General features: G+C 35.4%; 1 protein-coding gene across 1 annotated transcript in view; it reads left to right on the forward strand.

Moving 5' to 3' along the window:
* ADGRG2 (adhesion G protein-coupled receptor G2) overlaps positions 1-17,812 on the forward strand; it is a gene marked incomplete at both ends in the record, with an annotated part of 66,600 nt that extends 48,788 nt beyond the window's left edge. The window contains 15 exons of the mRNA XM_083361278.1: positions 639-705; positions 1,712-2,175; positions 4,765-4,954; positions 5,283-5,439; positions 7,092-7,235; positions 7,327-7,449; positions 8,179-8,218; positions 8,318-8,421; positions 9,730-9,854; positions 11,047-11,315; positions 12,547-12,646; positions 13,801-14,084; positions 15,435-15,536; positions 16,755-16,907; positions 17,628-17,812. Coding sequence (XP_083217404.1) covers positions 639-705; positions 1,712-2,175; positions 4,765-4,954; positions 5,283-5,439; positions 7,092-7,235; positions 7,327-7,449; positions 8,179-8,218; positions 8,318-8,421; positions 9,730-9,854; positions 11,047-11,315; positions 12,547-12,646; positions 13,801-14,084; positions 15,435-15,536; positions 16,755-16,907; positions 17,628-17,812 — 2,507 coding nt within the window. The remainder of the gene's footprint in view (positions 1-638; positions 706-1,711; positions 2,176-4,764; positions 4,955-5,282; positions 5,440-7,091; positions 7,236-7,326; positions 7,450-8,178; positions 8,219-8,317; positions 8,422-9,729; positions 9,855-11,046; positions 11,316-12,546; positions 12,647-13,800; positions 14,085-15,434; positions 15,537-16,754; positions 16,908-17,627) is intronic.
* Positions 17,813-19,350: the final 1,538 nt, after the last annotated feature.

The following is a 19,350-nucleotide window of genomic DNA, read 5'->3' on the forward strand; positions in this document are numbered from 1 at the left end:
ACAGAAATTTGCTTTATTCAGACATGACACCAATTGAAATATTCCATCTTTGAGCTTCCTTGCTTCCCTGGTAACAGAGATATAACCCCATTGTCCATTGACACCATTTGAACGATGTCATATTCTGAAGACTCCAGCCAGTTCAGTACAGATGACAGCAGGATAAAAGTCTTTGTGTGTACTGCAGTACACATAAGGCGTAAGAGCCCTGAGTAAAGTGGAAGACAGCCCATTAACTGCTGAGGCTTTCCTCTTGCAAACCTGTCCATTAAACATGTGGGTTTGATCTTATATGATGGCAAATCATTTGATTCATCTGTGAAGGCTAACTTTATTATGAGTACTGATGTAATAGTGGACATAGTAAATAACAGTGATGTTAATTGCATAATGCAGATATCACAAGCTAATGCACAGTGAAGGCTAAGTAGTTGTTATTAGACATTACAGCTAGCTAGTTCTAAACAAGGAATTTCACTGTGAAGTTCCATGATATGGTGATTGCATAATGATCCTATGTAAGACTAATACTTTATAGGACAAATAGAAGTTAGTCCATCAAAGGATTTAATAGCCTTCACAACAATATACTAATTAATACTAATATGTATGTGCATATAATTCTTTGTTGTTTACAGAATCATGCTGCTGTTCCATGCAGCCTTTTTCTTGTCCAAATGCCCAAGAGTTGCAACGTCTTCAGTGGTAAGTGTAACCTGCTTTATTTAGAAAGTTTGGAGTTTACTTGTCATGCTCATTATTTGGTGCACCATAATTCTTAGCATTGAGAGGGGAAAAAATAGAAAAAGTAACATACTATAAAAGTCTTATAAACTGATGATGGGACAAAGGTGAGATAATTTCTTACCCAATAGACAGTCCTATGTAACTGCTATTCTAAGATAAAATTAAGTCTTTAATAGTTGATTGCATATTAAGCATAATTTTCAAAATATATCTGAGAAGAATTGGTATGATGACAGAATATTTTTCAAGTGTTAGTACCAATAGAATACATGTAGCTCATGATTGAACTGTGGAGAGCTTGGTGCTTCTCTGAGCTTTGTTATCTGCATACAAATGTTTCATTACTGGACTAAGTAACATTTTCAGTGCTAGAAAGGAATGAGGTTTGCTCTCTGTTTTAAAGCGGCTTATTTATTAATGGGGTATTGTTTTCTCCTTGGTAGTTCCTTGTTTAGGCTGTTGGTTACTGCTTACTTGATTGTCTGAGTTGGTAGTTTTTTGATCAGGGTATTGTTTATTGCCTGATTGTTTGTCTGGGGTTTATTCCTGCTTATCTGGGTATTGACTGTGTAGTGAGGAAATGTTTTAGTCTTTTTGTTTCCTGTATGTGCTACTCAAAAGAGACAATAGAAAAGCTAAATTCTTTAGTATATATTTTTACCAAACCCCTTGACATGAGAATTGATGATTAAATGTAGTAAAGAATGCTGTTGAAAGCATGCAAAAATAGACTTTTAGGATATTTTAATGGTAAACATATTTTATTAATTTTAGAAAGCTGTCCAACACCATAACACTGTGCAGCATTCATTAAAAATAGTAAAAATAAAAGCATAAATCAGCAAATATTATAATAATCAAATTCTTTGAAAAGATGGGGCAGACAAAGATTTGGATTTTTCTTTATCCTTTTAAAAGTATAAGCTGCAACTAAATCGATGCCAATATTCTGTTTTTCTTATAGTGATATTCATGAACCAATTGCCTGTAGTGGTCATAGTACTCCTGATTCTCCAGTTTCACCTGTAGGTCCTTCCTCTTTTACAATGCAGCATGAAGCCTTTTCCTCTGAATCATCCTCTGAATCAACAACTGTTTTGACACCTCCTTTCACTGAGCTTGCAACAATAAATATTTCTAATATATATGTTACTCATAATCCTTCCACTGAGCAAACTACAGTGCTTTCTTCTGAATTTCCTACAAAGTCAACCAATATATTTGTTCCTTCAACCCTGGTTGAAACAATTAATTCAGATTTTACAACACATTCTATCCAGCATATTACTACTTTTCCTGAAGTATATCCTACAACATCTACCATATCTAATGCTCAGCATACAACATCAGATTCTTCGGCCATCATGTCTATGTCTTCTTCCATGATCTACACTAATGATATTGGAGGACCAAGTAAAAAAAGCACAGGTAACATTGATTTAAATGGAACTTCTATTGTGACCCTGATATATGCATGAAGTTTGATTAGTATGTGGAAGTACTAGGGTTGTGCATATTTCAGAAATGGAAGTGCTTTTGATTTCACACAACCACAAGCAGAACTCTTGAAACAGGCACTGTCTCGAAAGGAAACTGCCGCAGTTGGTGCACATCTCAAGGTCTTCTCCAGTTTTGTTTCTTTGTAACCGTCTCCCAGATAAGGGAGACACATTCCTTTCTCAAGTGGACAGAGGTGGATGAAGAAAAGCAGAAAGCAAAAGTAATCCCAAGCGAAAGTAAATAACCTCCTTTCCCCCCAACTAAATGGCAGGGTCCAAAGCAAAGCACAAGAATATGAAAGGGAGACAATAAGGATTTGGGGACCTGATGTATCCCCCCCCTAAAAGAATGAGAAATCCACATAAAAGACAAAAAGGGGAGGGGAACAACAATATATACAGATTAATTAGGCTTATCAGGATATTGAGAATGGAAACATCTTAAAAGTTTAGGGGCTCTAACATGTCTCTTGTACACCCACTCATTCTGAGCAAAAGGGAGATTCTTCCAAGCTATTAAATATTGTGTCACTCCATGATGTATTTGACAGTCCAGAATGTCCTTAATCTCAAAGTGTTGTTCACCCTCAAACATGATAGATGTAGGTGCCTGAGGGGCAGGAGGCCTAAGGTTAGAAGTGACCTCTGGTTTGAGTAAACTGCAGTGGAAAATGGTGGATTTTCCGTAGGTTCTTTGGCAAGTCTAATTCAACTGTCACAGGATTGATGATGCATTTGATAGGGAAAGATCCTACAAATTTGGGCCTAATTTCTTAGATAGCTGTAAAGACTGCAAATACTTTGTGGAGAGGTATACTTGTGGAGAGGTATACTATATATATGGTTTTTGCTCCATTCTCCGTTTATTGGCCTGAACCTTATAGGCTTCTCTGGCTTCATTCAGAGCTTTCCTGACTACTGACCAGGTATTTTGTAACTATTTAATCCATTCTTGCAAGGAGGGGATTTCAGGCTCCTTGATAGGAAGTTCAGGCATGGCCACAAATGTTTGACCAATAGCTACTTGAAATGGAATAAAACCTGTACTGGAGTGCACAGCATTGTTATAAGCCACCTCAGTAAATGGTAACAAGACAGACCAATTGTCTTGCTGATAATTAATGAAACATCTCAGGTATTGTTCTAGAACTGAGTTCAGTCTCTCTCTGTCCCCCCATTCATTTGAGGATGGTGCGAAGATGATAGCCCTTGACTAGAACCCATCAAGTCCAGAAAAGCTTTCCAGAACTTAGAGGTGAATTGAACCCCTCTGTGTGAAATTATATGTTGTGGGGCCCCATGGAAACAATATACATTCTGCACAAAGAGTTTGGCAAGGGTCTTTGCAGTTGGGATCTTGGGGCATGGGATAAAATGCACTTGTCTAGAGAACAAATCTGTTACAACTCAAATTACAGTGTTTCCAGTACTTTCAGGCAGTTCTACGATAAAATCCATAGAGATCTCTCTCTCTATAAGGTGCTGACAGACTTGCTACTGGTTGAAGCAATCCTGGGGATTTTCCTTGTCACTGTTTAGCCACTGCAGACACGGGGCAGCTGGCTACGTAGCTTTCTATGTCTTTTTTCAAAGCAGGCCACCAAAACTGCCTTTTAATGAGATGTAAAGTTTTTACAAATCCAAAATGTCCAGCAGTTTTTGAGTCATACCCTGTTTGCATTACTTTAAGCCTTAAAGGTGCTGGGACATAAAGTTTCTCCCCAATCCATGCTAGTCCATCTTTAACACGCACAGGTTATTGTGGTTTCGAAACCACTCATTGGTCTCTACTGCAGTTTTAAACTCCTGTAAGAGAGAGTTTTCAAGAGGAGACACAGGAGAAAATCCTGCTTAAACAGTATAGTTAAACCAGCAATATTCCTCCTCCCACCATAGTCATAATGTCAATTTGAAATTCAGCCAATCCACAGGTGGCAAAGATGTTCAGGTAACTGGCACAGTTGGTGTGCATCTCAAGGTCTTCTCCAGTTTTCTTTGTAATCGTCTCTCTGATAAGGGAGACACATTCCTTTCTCAAGTGGATAGAGGTAGATGAAGAAAAGCAGAAAGCAAAAGTAATCCCAAGCAAAAGCAAATAACCCCCCTCCCCTCAACTAAATGGCAGCCCCTAAAGCAAAGCACAAGAATATATATGTGACAGGGAGACAATAAGGATTTGGGGACCTGACAGAATGTTATCTTTTCTCCTCTGTATCTGTCCTCCATCCAGTGGTGATTTATTCATCGAGCTGATTTTGGCCTCCACTGCACTCATGCCAAAAAAAGATACATGTGCATCAGATTCTACTATGAATTAAAGGGAATGTGTTCAAAGGACTGCATTAATAAACAAAACATATATAATGGTTTGAAGTTTTTTAATGGTATTTTGCCCATGCCATTTTTTTTTTATTCAAGTAAGGAAACAAAAGACCCCAAATATTTATGGAATATTTCATTTTCCCAATTTTCAGTCTTGTTTAAAAGTGCTGTTTTTTCCCCTCTCTATCTTTTGCAGAGCAAATCTCTCATAATAATTCAAGCACTACCAATAGTATTGATACCTCCAATGTCAGCAGCATAGTTTCTGAGCTTGAAGGCTACTTAACTGCAGAAACAATAGCACCATCTCTTGGACAGTCGATGCTGGAAAGGGTTAGCTTCCTTCTAAGCATGCCCCAATCACAAATATATCCAGTGTCTAAAAGGTATGTGTCTATAATGTAAGAAACATATTTCTGTATAAAATCTTTTTCTTGAAATGAACGTTGTGTTTACAGATGTCCTGTGATTCTTTTTAAAGTCTTTGAAATGTAATTTTTCATTGTTTTCCAAATATATTTCACATGATCCTCTTGAGATGGTATAGAAGAGAAACTATATTTTTCTCAAGAAATTTAACTTCTCATAGTAATTTATGAACATGTTTGTACTTTAATGTAATTCAACTGAGACACGTTTTCATGAAATTATTGTACTTTTAAAAATCGATAATAAAAATCACACAAGTAATTATCTATATTACTATCTCAATAGAATAATAAATATTGTGGATGTAATTGGATTAAAATTGAAATTCTCAACAACATCCATTAATCTTACCACTCCTACTTTGGCTCTGGCTGTCCTGAAAGTCAACAGTAGCTCTTTTAGCAAAGTTTCTTTTGCTGTTCAACATTCCTCAGATCTTGAGGTAAGCCATATTTTTTTATTTTTTAAATTTCTTTAGGGCTTTAAGTAACACTCTTTATAAGTTTGAGTATAGAATTTGTTAGTAAATCCAAAGTCTCCAAAGCTAAAGATGTATCAGAAGAGCAGATAAATACAACTCGTTTAGATTTTTGCCCATTTTTAATTAGGTTGGCTTTAAAATAATTTAAAATTAAAAGTATAGGATCTGTACATTGTATAACCTGATGCAGGCAGGTATAGGTGTGCTTTATTGTGAATACATCCTGCATGTCTATTTAACTAGCCCCAGCTGGGCTTTTGTTTCTAAAGAATGCAATACAGGTAGTCCTCAATGTATGACTATAATTGAGCTCAGAATTACAATTATAACTTGTGCCCGTCTTCAAGTGGGTCATCACATGAGCATGTCTGACTACAACCTTATCTGCTGTGGTTAAGCAAATGTGATGATAATCAAATAAATGCAATGGTCATTAAGCAAACATTTTTGCCATTAAGCAAAACCAAATACCAGTTTCCAGGAAAAAACCATTGTAAATTGCAGTCATGTGACTGTGGGACACTGCAGATACAGTAGTTGTAAATGCAAGCAACTTGCTGAGTGTTAAAAATGCCGTCACAGGACTGGGGTAGGGCCTGGTCATTGAAATTTCAAATCCAGGTCATAAGTACCTTTTTTGGAGATTAATTGTAACTTTGAATGGCTACTAATATAATGGTGCACTTTTTGTCTGCTATAAAGAGTGGCAATAAGCATAACCAGGGCTTTTTTTCTCATAGAACGCTCAGAATGGAGTTCCGGCACCTTTTTTGGATAGAACCTTGTAGGGTAGGCAAGGCGGGTTGTATGACATGTGTGAGTTCCAGCACCTTTTTCTTTTACAAAAAAAGCACTGAGCATAACACATAAACTTTTAAATCTGAAAAACCTATTGAGAGGTTCTGTAACTGGAACAAAAAGCAATTGTTGTAGCCTAACTATTGCTATCTCACTTTTGTAATCAGCGTTTGCGTCAGGGACAAATTTCATGCAAGCTCACAACCGCACTACATAAAAGTCATTTCCTCCTACTAGTCTGCTTGTGGGCCAGATCTAAACACAACACGGTCTGGATCTGGCCCACAGGGCTTGAGTTTGACATGTCTGGTCTAGTGGTTAAGACATCAGGCTAGAAACCATGAGACCATAAGTTCTAGTTCTGCCTCAGACATGAAAGCCAACAGGGTGACTTTCTCTCACTTTCTCTTAGCCCAGGGGTAGGCAACCTTGGCTCTTTTATGACACATGGACCTCAACTCGCAGAATTCCTGAGCCAGCTGTGCTGTCTCAGGAATTCTGGGAGTTGAAGCCCATGAGTCATAAAAGAGCCAAGGTTGCCTACCCCTGTCTTAGCCCAACCCCCCCCTCACAGGCTTGCCATGGAGAAAATAGGAGGAAGAAGGAATATTATGTATGTTCCCCACCTTGAATTTTTTTTATAAAAATAATAAAGATGGGATGAAAATAAACAAAATTATGTGCCTGCTTTTCATGCCTCAAGCATGGATGTTTTTATTACATTAATGTTGATCTATTATACAAAGCACAAAGCATATAGATTAATTATCTATTTTTAGGGAACAATGTGTTCTTTTTTTCTTTTTTTAAAAAAGGCTATCCTTGGAATTGAAGTGCCATCAAAGATTATTGGAGCCATTACACTTCCATCATCATTAATGGCAGACTTGAAACCTCAAGATAAGCATATAGCTTCTAGAATTACATTTAACTTTTTTAAAAAAACAACTCTGTTCCAGGTATTTTTATAGTTTCAAAGCATGCTTGAAATTTTTCTTGCAATCAAAATTATACTTAATTAATAAGAACACACATGGTTGTATTTCATAGGATTCTACACAGAAAAATTTCTCTTTGTTCAGTTACGTTATATCATCAAGTATTGCTAACCTTTCAGTCAACAACTTGAAGACAAATGTGACTATCACGCTACAAAATATCAGGCCTAATCAGGTACCACTATATTTTATTTCCTTATGCTTTATTTCAGAAGTTAATCATTTTAATTACCTGAATATTTAGATATTTTTATTAATCTAGCTGAATAATCTTAAATCTAGGTACAATTTACCTAATTATGTTGTCATTCTGACATAATGTAGGCAGATGTGTCTTTCAAACTGAAGCTGCAGATCCATATTTATACTACTAATAAAAAAGGTCCATTTCTGCTAATTTTTCTTTGCATTACTAAATAGAGATTTTATAAGCCTTTTTGTATAAGGTTCAAAATCTGCTTGATGTTTTGCATATTTTGACAGATATCCAGAACACTCCTACACACTCAGTTCCTCATGATTTATTCTTTGTACTAGTACTTTCTATTTGTAAAAACAGGAATAAATTAGGACCCTGATTCAGAGGACTTACCTGAGCAAACTCTGTAGGGAGTTTCTGTGGTATTTTATAATTCCTTGTAGCTCTAGAGCAGGGGTCTTCAAACTTGGCCCTTTTATGACTTGTGGACTTCAGCTCCCAGAATTCCTCAGCCAGCGTGCCTGGCTGAGGAATCCTGGGAGTTGAAGTCCACAAGTCATAAAAGGGCCAAGTTTGAAGACCCCTGCTCTAGAGGAACAGTCTGAAGTGATAGATGTACCTACATCTAAGCAAACAAGTGGTACTTCTTTTTAATATATGAATCATGTGATATGTAGCTAAGCTTTTTTCCCCTCTTCCAATCAGGCGAATCTGACTGTTAGATGTGCCTTCTGGGATAAAAATGGTATGTTTCACAATCATATGACTTCATTTATGTCAACTAAGCTAGTTAAAAACTATATTGCTTATAATATGATAATAGAAGTATTTTAATATTTGGCAGATGGCCAAGGTAGTTGGAATTCTGAAGGTTGTGTGGTAAAAGAAACAACAATGAATGAAACCGTCTGTAGCTGCAATCACCTGACAAGCTTTGGCATATTACTGGTAATGCTTATACTATCTAAGCAAAAGCTGCATAGAGGCTTAGCGTGTCTTGAGAGTTTCTCAGTGGCTGTAATGTGGGATGGAAAGGGAGAAAAGGCAACTTACTTCAAGGTTCACAGGTTGCCATTATAATAAGTTTTAAAATATAAAGCTTCTGGATTCAGGAATAGGAGGCGGGCAGGCAGAGGAAATGGTTCAAATGTATACATATAGTAAATACAGATAGTTCTCAATTTACAACCAAAAATGAGCAAAAATTTCTGTTGCTAAGTGAAACATTTGATAAGTGAGTTTTGCCCATTTTACAACTTTTCTTGCCATAGTGGTTAAGTGAATCACTGCAGTTGTTAAATTAGTAACACGATTAAGTAAATCTGGTTTCTCCATTGACTGTGTTTATCAGAAGATCGCAAAAGATGAACACATGACCCTGGGACACCGAAACCATCATAAATATGACTTAGTTGCCAAGTGTCTGAATGTTGAGCATGTGATCATGGGGATGCAACGGTTGTAAATGTGAAAAACAGTCATGTCACTTTTTTCAGTATTGTAACTTTGAACAGTCACTAAATAAACTGTTGTAAATTGAGGACTACATGTAACCTGTAAACAATTTGGTCGTCGTTTCAGAGATATTTCCTTATCAGATATCGCAATGCCTTCAAAAATGGCAGAGCTTCTAGTGTACTTCAAAAGTTCCTAAAAATTTAGAAAGATATTCAGAGATGTATCTGTCTTGAAAGTAACCCATGCTTAATAACATAGCACAGTCAAACATTAGGAGTTGACCATGAGAAATGTTTTAAGACTTTTTATATTATGTTATAAATGCTTTATGATCATTTTTGTGTATCGTAATATTAATAAAATTTGTATAGTTTCAATTCCATAAATCATTGGTCCCAGATGTTTGATGCATTCTGTAAGTTAACTTATTTGAGAGACCTTAGGTCAGGGGTGTCAAACTGCTGGCCCGCCTTATTGCCGGCAATGGAAAAAAAGTCATGATACATCGCAACATGTCACGTGACATTGCGAGTTTGACACCCCTGCCTTAGGTGAAAAGGTGCCTTATGATGCATCATTTCATCCATTTAAAGTTTACAAACATGAGTGTTTTGGTAGTATATAGATGTTTGTGTGTGTTTATTTAATTCATATCTCACATTTATAACTCAAAGCAACTCACATAATTAATGGATATAGCGTACATGTATACGCACAAATATACACATAGCTGTGTATATTGACAAACTGCTAAAATTTAAATAAGATTTTTTTAAAAATATTTCTCTTTCTGTTTAGGATTTATCAAGAAACCCCACTATATCTCCAGTTCAAGTGCTAATTCTAACTTTCATCACCTACATAGGTTGTGGACTTTCAGCTATTTTTCTTTCTGTGACTCTTGTTACCTACATTGCATTTGAGTACGTATTTGGCTATGCTAAATTATATGGCATGTTTATGATATTATAAGGCATCTTTGATTAGCCTGAGAAAGAATTTTTATAAATAACAACTGAAAAGTAAAAGAAGTTTAGATTACAACCATTTTATTTAGCTAGGAAGCCAAGTGTAGAAATGGAAAAGCAATATGTCAAATAAGACAAACTGATTTTCTCAATTCATTTCATAATAAAAAAATATATCAACATATCCTAGAATTTTTGATTCTAGATTTAGTGATTTAAATGAGTGGCTTCCACAGATTTTCCTTTCACAGATTGTCAGAATCCATTTATATCATATTCATAAATGGAATGTTTCAAACATTATTCCATGGATTCTGCCATCTCCCGAAGAGAAGAGAATAGATGTGTATTGAACTGGTATTAGGCATTTCAAAGGAAAGGAGAAGCCTTTTGAACTGGGGAAACAAAAGGGGGGGCTAGCATCTGGCTTTTGTCATGGAAGAGAGCAATAAACATGAAGGGTCCTAAATTCCTTTTTCCCACGAGATGGATGATACGAGAGAAAGGATGGGGGACTGACCAAATGGGGTTAAGGGGGGTTAAACCGGGAACTCTTTATAAGGGTTTACTTCGTGGGATAATATTAAGTCCTGTCTCATTTCCTACAACCAAGCATGTCATAGTAAAGATTCTTTTTGGAATAGATTTGACTCCAAGAATTTTGTCTTCCTAAGACGTGGTTTGGGGTGGGTCCTGACACAGATTTCACATGGGTCTATTCAAGGTTTTCCTCACCTAATACCTTTTCACCTGGAAAAAACCCTGTTCCTTGTTTTTTTATTCTCTGGTTTCTCTCTATATTTTACTAGCAAAATATTATAGAGATTTTGTTCCTGCAATTTTCAAGTAATAACTTTTGGTACTTCAGTAATTATAGTTTTATAATTTACTAACTTGCCATTATTAGAAAAACATATTTACAGCTTGTCATGCAAGTAAAAAAAATAAATAATGTAGAAAGTTGTAATTTCAGGTAGAAATTGCAAGGATTCTCATGCTTCTAGGATCTTACAACAGCATTTGAAAAAGGTTACATTTTTTGTTTAAGAGATTAAAACAATATAAATATTCCCTACATCATATTGTATATTATTAAATGTATCAAAAAAGGTGTCATCTTACATATTTAATTTATTTGAGTTTATAGGAAAATCCGAAGAGACTACCCATCTAAAATTCTTATCCAGCTCTGCATTGCTCTACTTCTTTTAAACCTGGTTTTCCTGCTGGATTCTTGGATTGCTCTGTATGAGATCCAGGGTCTGTGCATTTCAGTTGCTGCCTTTCTTCATTATTTTCTTTTGGTTTCTTTCACCTGGATGGGCCTTGAAGCCTTTCATATGTATCTTGCCCTTGTGAAAGTATTCAATACGTACGTTAGGAAATATATTCTAAAGTTCTGCATTATTGGCTGGGGTAAGTATATGTATAAATATATGTATGTTCCGAATTTATATTGTAAAGACTACAGTTTACTTTTATTTATTCCAGTGGACAAGAACTATCAATATGGAGAAGTTATGGGCAGTTAGGCTTCATGAAAACTAGCTTCAGCCTCGTGGATTATATTGTTTCTGTTTTATACATCACTATATTGTATACTGTTGGTTTGAACAGGGCTAATATTTACGAAAACACTTGGTTTTGAGACACACTATTAACCTTTGCAACTCACGTTCCCTTCCAGTGTATTTTATCACCCAATACGTTAAGAAAGTACATATATATATCATAATATTCAACAGCTTATAATACTAACATTGTTAATACCTTATATAGAATCTCATATGGCATTTCTTATGCTTCCTACTTTGCAAAGGCTAAATTTAAGTAATTTATATTAGGTAAATAAGTGAACATTCATATTAGCCTCCCATCACATTTTTGAGTCTTCAGATTTTACCTTCTGCAATTTGTGCTTCTCTGTTATTTTAATTTATTTATTTATTTATTTTAATCCCATTTATATCCCGCCCTTCTCCGAAGACTCAGGGCGGCTTACAATTTAAAGCACAAATCAATGTGCTTAGCAATAGCCTTCATTCTATGTATATGCCTGATTAGGGCTTTCGCCCCCCAACCCAAGTGGCATTATTACAAAGTCAGCTTATTGCCCCCAACAATCTGGGTCCTCATTTATGAGTGTTACTTCTATATGGGGGTGATTTGAAGAACAGACCAAATTACATACTAAGCTATTGGAGCGGGTTCTTTATCCTAGGTAGCAATCATGTGAAGGTCCAGCAAATAAAACTGCTGTTAGTAGACACCAATCTAGATATCTTAAAAGGAAGGTTTTTTTTAATACTCAAAGGAAATTTTTAATTAGTACCTAAATATGATTCAAATGGAAGGATATTTGTATATTGCTAGCTATTGTGCGCTCTTGGAAAAAGACCTATATAAATGACAGTTACAATAATTTCCTTGTAGATTTCAAAACATCATCCTATCTATAAAACATTCCAGATCTATAGGATAAATTGAGATAGCGAAATGAAATGGTATGAATTTTTGAAATCCACTGGGAATTTTTTTTTCTGTTTCTTGAAAATCCCACTGCCAACTCTTAAGTAATTTATACTTGTTTATTTGTTCAAATGTATTATAGCCACCCATATTCTCAAGCTGGTGTTTGATTTTTCAGGGTTACCAGCCATAGTAGTAATCATTGTACTAGCAGTATCTCCATATAACTATGGGCTTGGATCATATGGAAAATTTCCCAATGGCTCATCGGATGAATTGTAAGTAAAACTTAGGCAATCATCTAAAACATTTGTATGTATTAAATAGTAGCAAGAAACCTGTTTCCTTTCTTATAAAACACAAGTCTTTTAAATTTCTCTACAATACATATGATGGACATTGTTATATATCAGCTAAAGATGTATTGTTTTCAACTGCCAGAATTCCACAGCAAACTTGCTGCTATATAGCCACTCTCCATTGTCCTTCCAGAAATATTTCTCAAACTTTCAGACTTAGTCTGGTAATACTATATTATTGTTGTTGCTACAACTGTTGTAAAAAGAATGAACAGAGACAACAAACCATCTTCAAATGAGCAGTAATGGAGGGCCAAACTCAACCTCAGTATCTCTGTGATTCCCTTCCTTGACTTTCACTGTATTTACTTTTTGCAGTGAAGTCATGAAAGAAACAGTCCATGTCATTAGCTACAAAACTACTCGGAAGCACGTCATGGGGACATTGTGATACTCTAGCAGCCTGGCAGCTGTGAAGGGAAAAGATCAGGGAATCAAAAGACTGATGTAAATTTCCTCAAGACTACCAAAGCTCCAGTATCACAAATTGCAAAATGAGAGTTTTATTGTTTGAGCTGCACCCCAACTGATCTGTGGGAAAAAATGATCAGCTGTCCAACAGCAACAATGGCTTCTTGCTAAGAATCCAAGAGAAAAGCTCACAAAGTTCCCTCTACGGCAGGGGTGACAAACTGCCAGCCCACGGGCCGGATGCATCATAGCAAAACTGTGCCCACCCCATTGCCGGCAATGGCAAAAAAGTCACGACACATCATGTGTCGTTGCAAGTTTGACACCCCTGCTCTATGGTATTAGTTATCAACATAGTAACAACTTCTCTAGCACTTACGTGTATAAAAATAAAAAGATAAAAGTTAAAATTTAAATAAGGCTTACCTTGGATATTAAAAAGGTTTTATTGTAGATATGATTCATGAGTTGCAATAATGGTTCAAATTGTACATTAAATCAGGTAAGCTAGATTAAGCTAGATATATCTTTAAGGAATGCATATTGTCTACTTATTAATTTCAGTTAATTTCAATTAATGGGTCTAGTTAGCTGACTTGCTGGATCTAAATTTTGGCCTCTTCATTTTCAGCTGATTTATACCTTATTTTTTTGTATTTTAGCTGCTGGATTAAGAATGACATTGTATTTTACATCACAGTTGTGGGATACTTCTGTACAATATTTTTGCTGAACATCAGTATGTTCATAGTAGTACTGATTCAGCTTTGTAGAATCAAAAAGAAGAAGCAGCTTGGTGCCCAGAGGAAAACTAGTATACAAGATCTCAGGAGTGTTGCCGGCCTTACATTCTTATTGGGAATTACTTGGGGATTTGCCTTTTTTGCATGGGGTCCTGTAAATCTTATTTTTATGTATCTCTTTGCAATTTTTAATACTTTGCAAGGTATGTGATTTAAGTATCTCACAATAGACTGATACTCTTTAACTGTACAAAATTGAATTATTTCATCCTATTTTACTATTTTGCTTTATCATTCTATAAAATAATTAACCCAATCAGCTCTGTATAAGCTTTAAATTGCATTATTGTTATATTTAAATAAATCTTTTTCAAAACAGTAAATCACATAAGCCAAGCACCGCTTAGTAATATTGATGTTTAACTAAGGCATTTTTGAAAAGCATGATGCTGTGATAGTAAAACAAATGTTATTTTATTACATTGCAAACGCTGTCAAAACTGTTCATAAATATTTGACATGGCTGTCTCTGAGGAAGAGTTGAAAAAGTCAGTGTGGTAATCATCACCACAAAATCAAAACCCCATCCATTTTTACATGTGTCTGAGGTCAAAACATGTACAAAAGGGCTGAGATGTTGATTGAGCAAACCTAGCTGCCACTTTTACTTTCTTTGACACTTCCTCTTGCAGACCCCTTAAATTTAGAATCAGCAAATGAATGAAAAAAACTCTCGGGTTAAAATACAGAAGAGAATCTAAAGCACCTAAGGCAATGTTTCTTAAAAGTGTAGTCTTAGGAACCCTGGTGGGGGGGAATACCCTTCTGCAAAATCAAAATCATTTGCCAGTCTATGTTGAAAAATAATATAGTATTAAAATCCCATTAAACAATTGCAAGAAGTGGTAATAACAGCAAATGCATCAATTTTAACTTTTAATATTTTAAATATTAGGAAATATAAACTACGTAAAGAAAAGCTCTTTTGGGGTCCTCTATAATTTTAAAAATGAAAAGGGGTCGTGAGAAAGTTTTAAGAAACACTGACCTAAGGAAATGTTACAAAAGGAATTGAAAGGTGACTTCCACTTTCTCTCGTAAGAGGCAAAATCATACACAGAGTCCTCAGTTAGTGACCAGAACTGGGACTGGAACTCAGTTGTTAAGTAAAGCGATCACTAAATGAAACCACCGTTGTGTTTATGATGCTACTTCAGCTTTCCTTTGCTTTAAAGCAAAGGCCCTAGTATATGAAATAGGTCACAAAGCTACTTTTTCATCACTGTTATAACTATGAACAGTTGCCAGAGACAGTCACTAAATGAAGACTATCTGCATTCATTCTGCTCTATGAACTGCAGAGGATATGAATGTTACCTGCATTTTTATTTTTTGGCATGCATATGCAGGCATGCTGGCATCTGTGTTATGCAAAATTGCCCTCATGTAGCAGATTTTTAAAAGGTAAAATAATTTCTGAAAAAATGGGGTTTGAATTGTATCTATTTTCTTAAAGTAAAATATCATAACTTCCTTTAAACATTACTTTGCAGGATTTTTCATTTTTGTTTTTTACTGTGTTGCAAAGGAGAATGTTCGCAAACAGTGGAGAAGATATTTGTGTTGTGGAAAATACCGGCTGGCTGAAAATTCAGGTAAATATTAAAAGACTATTGTATTTAGTTTATTAAAAGACTGTATTTAGTTATGCAGTTTACAGACACAGTGATTTGAAGTTCTGTTACTTGAGTATAAAACTGTTTTATTTTTGTTGAAACCTCAGCCCTCTATGTCTTTCCATGATCCCATCTGGTTTTATTTCAGAGTCTTCTTCCCCCCCCACCCCTTTCTGAAATGGATTTCAGCAAGTATAGCTGGAAGCCAGGGCTAGAAATGGGATTAGTGGAAGGCAGAAGGTGGGGAATATTGTATAAATAACTGTTTTTTATTGATTCTTCTACTCACTTTATATTTTTCTCAAATAAATGTGGCAATTGAAGGCAAATAAACTTGTTCCATAATATATTGTTTGCTATTGAAGAAAATGCATGTAGTTTTTTGTTTTTATGATTGTAGATATCCGTATACACTTTTTTCTTAGCTCTATGTTGGCATGGACTTTAAAGTAGAATTACAGAGCAACCCAGCATTTCTTTCCTCAGGTCAAAATGCTATAGCAGCAAGGCAGAAATGAGGGTAGAAAATTAGTTGGGTCTCTCTGCTCTCTTCCAGAGCCATTTTATTTTCTTATTATTACAAATTATGGGAGGAAAAATAGCTAAATAGCTTGTTTATATTTTGATTTGGATTGTGGGCAAGAAAGAGTAAGGTAATTTAGAGCCTTGAGTTCTTCACCCCTTTTTATTACATGTTGTATTTGGGACTTTATGCATTTCAGATATCCCAACCTCAAAAAAAGCTAGCTTCAAAAGATGGGAGGGAAACACAGCTAATCTGATTCGTCCTGAACACAGATGCCAGGGGAAGTAAGCAGAACAAGTGATGAATTGTATCATGATGCAAAAAAGCAGAAATACTTCCATCGGATGGGGTGGAATTTGTACCATGACATGACTGCATGCATACTACCATTTGATGCAATTTTGGTTTGCTGGGATACTTATGCTGGAAAGGGGGAGCAAGGTCAGGACTGATTAAAGATGACACCCCTTTTCTGTATAATGTATATACGCCACACACAAAAGGGAAGAGTGGGCGCCATTGTTGGACAAACCTGCTTTTGTCATTCTGACAAAAGCAGGATAATCCTGCAGATCCTACTAGGAATCTTTAAATTAGATACAAATTTCAATTTATTATTTTGACTTTAATATATACCACACTATGTTATGTAATCTTTTTTTTTACTATAGACTGGAGTAGAACTGCTACTAATGGCTTAAGGAAGCAGAATATTAATCAAGGTGTATCCAATTCTTCACATTCTTTACAATCCAATAGTAATTCTACTAATTCCACATCAATGCTAATGAGCAATGATTATTCTGTGCACTCAAATAGTAATGGTACGTATGTTAAAGTATTCTTTATAAGCAACAATATGTTTAATGTAGGCAGTATAAAATAAGATAGATTAAAGAATGGGTCAGTTATGTGATAGGGCCGGATTAAAGTCCGTGTAAAGCCAAACCATTTTTATTTTTTGGAATGCATTTTTATAAGTGTATCAAATTTTATGGGTAATTTTTTAAAATATAAAATATCTGTGTCATTGTGATATGTTCACCAAAATGCATTATGGTATCTTGGCTATGTACTGCCACCATATTTAGCAAGGTTAATAAGATAGGACAGTATTTTGAGTTTGAAAGCAGCAAGAGCGTTTGAACCATGTAACCATGTTACATCTGCCTGCAACCCCTTAATCCAAATGCATGTTTCCAAGGAATATGCAGTTGGAAAGAGGCAACTGCTTTAAGGGGTTGCAGAAAAGTACTACATGTATGCCTCCAGGTCCTCTGGAGTGCCTTTGCCATGTTTGACTCTGAAATGTTTGTTCAGCCCTGATTAATCATTTATATTACAGGGGGGAAAACATGACCTTTTTTCACAGGCTGTTTAGTTTTAGTAATCAGTAGACATTATGAATCAGGGACACAAATTTAATAATTAATAAATAACTAAATAAATAAGATTAGGTGTACCTATCACATCACAGGAAAACAGTACTGAGGCCCAGTATGCTACATTGTAATAAACTTTTTTCTTTTAATTTTACATTTCAGGAAATATCTTCCTGGAAAAAAATGGTGTTTCTTTCCATGTACAGAATAATGATGTCCAGCTTCCTGAGTTTTCAGTAAAACAGCATGTCTTTCATGAAAACAATGATATATCCCATAAAAAGTCTTGCATTTCACTGAGAAGGACTTCAAAAAAAAAGAGCCTGCAATTTATGGAACCATTATGATTTTTAAAATATTTTCCATTATTTTACCAAATAATATACAGGTTTATTTTAACTGTTACCCATAATGTAAGAAAAAGAAAGTCATGTAATGTACAGGAGCAAAACTTCAACTTTGAGGTCAAAGACTCTATAATATTATTGCTCTTCTTAATGCCATTGATAGATATTAACAACATACTTTAAAACTAGTTTTGTGGTTGCAAAACATGAACAATTGCATATTTGTTCTTTTCCCACACCAAAAATGAGTTTTAAAAGTTTTTTTATGTACTTGACAGAGTTAAAAATAGCTCAAACTATAATGCCGTAATGCTATGTTAACATACATACAAATAAGCTAAACTCTGGAAAAGATGCTAATACTGACTTTCTGAATAATGTACATGGTATTATAACTTCCTTTTATCAGGGTGTGGTCACAGACATATTTTTATATACAGAAAACTGTCTTTTGGTTATCCAATAAGTGTATATTTATTTCTAATTAATGTTAATATTCCTTTGTACAAAAATAAGTCTACTTTTGAAGTTTTACTGTAATTATTGTACAAACATGGAATGCTTTATTATTCTGGCATACAAACCATTTGTATCTATATCTGTAAATAGCTTTAAAATGGTAAAGTTAAATAAACCATCTACCTGTAAATAAGAATTATACAACAATGGAAGCTGCTTGCTTTATTGGTTATCAGTGTTTCAACTTCCTTATGAATTGCTTGATCTCAGGGAGGGAGGACTGAGATGGGGGGAAGAACTTAGGATGGCTTGCATTCAGCCCCCACTGGCCGTCAACATTTTGGATACGACAGAGAGCCTTCTTGTAAACTCCTGGAGGAAACTGGACCCGACATTCCAGACATCAAGAGCGCTCTCAGGGCCATTGCCCCTGGTAATTTCGTGACTACCAACGATGGAGGACTCCGTTGTGAGTAAACCGGAAAGCCCTGGCTAAATCATGGGTCACACCTGGCCATTGGTATTGGATTTGTGGATGAAGGGCATATACTCAGCTACTTTTAAACTAGACAGGAGCTTGTATTTTGGGAACCAACAAATCAAGTTTCTTCTTGTTACCCCTCAAACAAGGAGAAAAACATGGGGTTACAATAATGAACTGGGAAGAGTAAAAAGAGAAATACCTTGTGGTATAGGTGATTGGGAAAGAGATAAGGAGTGGCCCCCTGAAAAGATCATTCAAATGTATGATTCTGCAGTTTGAGTCAATGATGGTATGTGGGGATATCAAACCATATATGCTAAATAGAATCATTAGATTACAAGCAGTTTTGGAAATTATTACTAATAAAACTTCTTCCGCCATTAATATGTTGGCAAAAACTAATTCTCAGACAAGGACTGCTATTTATCAAAATTGATTGGCTCCAGACTATCTTCTAGCCAAAGAAGGAGGAGTCTGTGGAAAAATTAACTAATTGCTGTATCCAGATTGATGATAATGCAAAAGTAATTGAGGATATCACAGACCGAATAAGGAAACTTGCCCACGTGCCTGTCCAAACCTAGGATGGAATTCT

The sequence above is a fragment of the Vipera ursinii genome (genome assembly GCF_947247035.1).
Source record: "Vipera ursinii genome assembly, chromosome: 4".
Lineage (NCBI taxonomy): Eukaryota > Metazoa > Chordata > Lepidosauria > Squamata > Viperidae > Vipera > Vipera ursinii.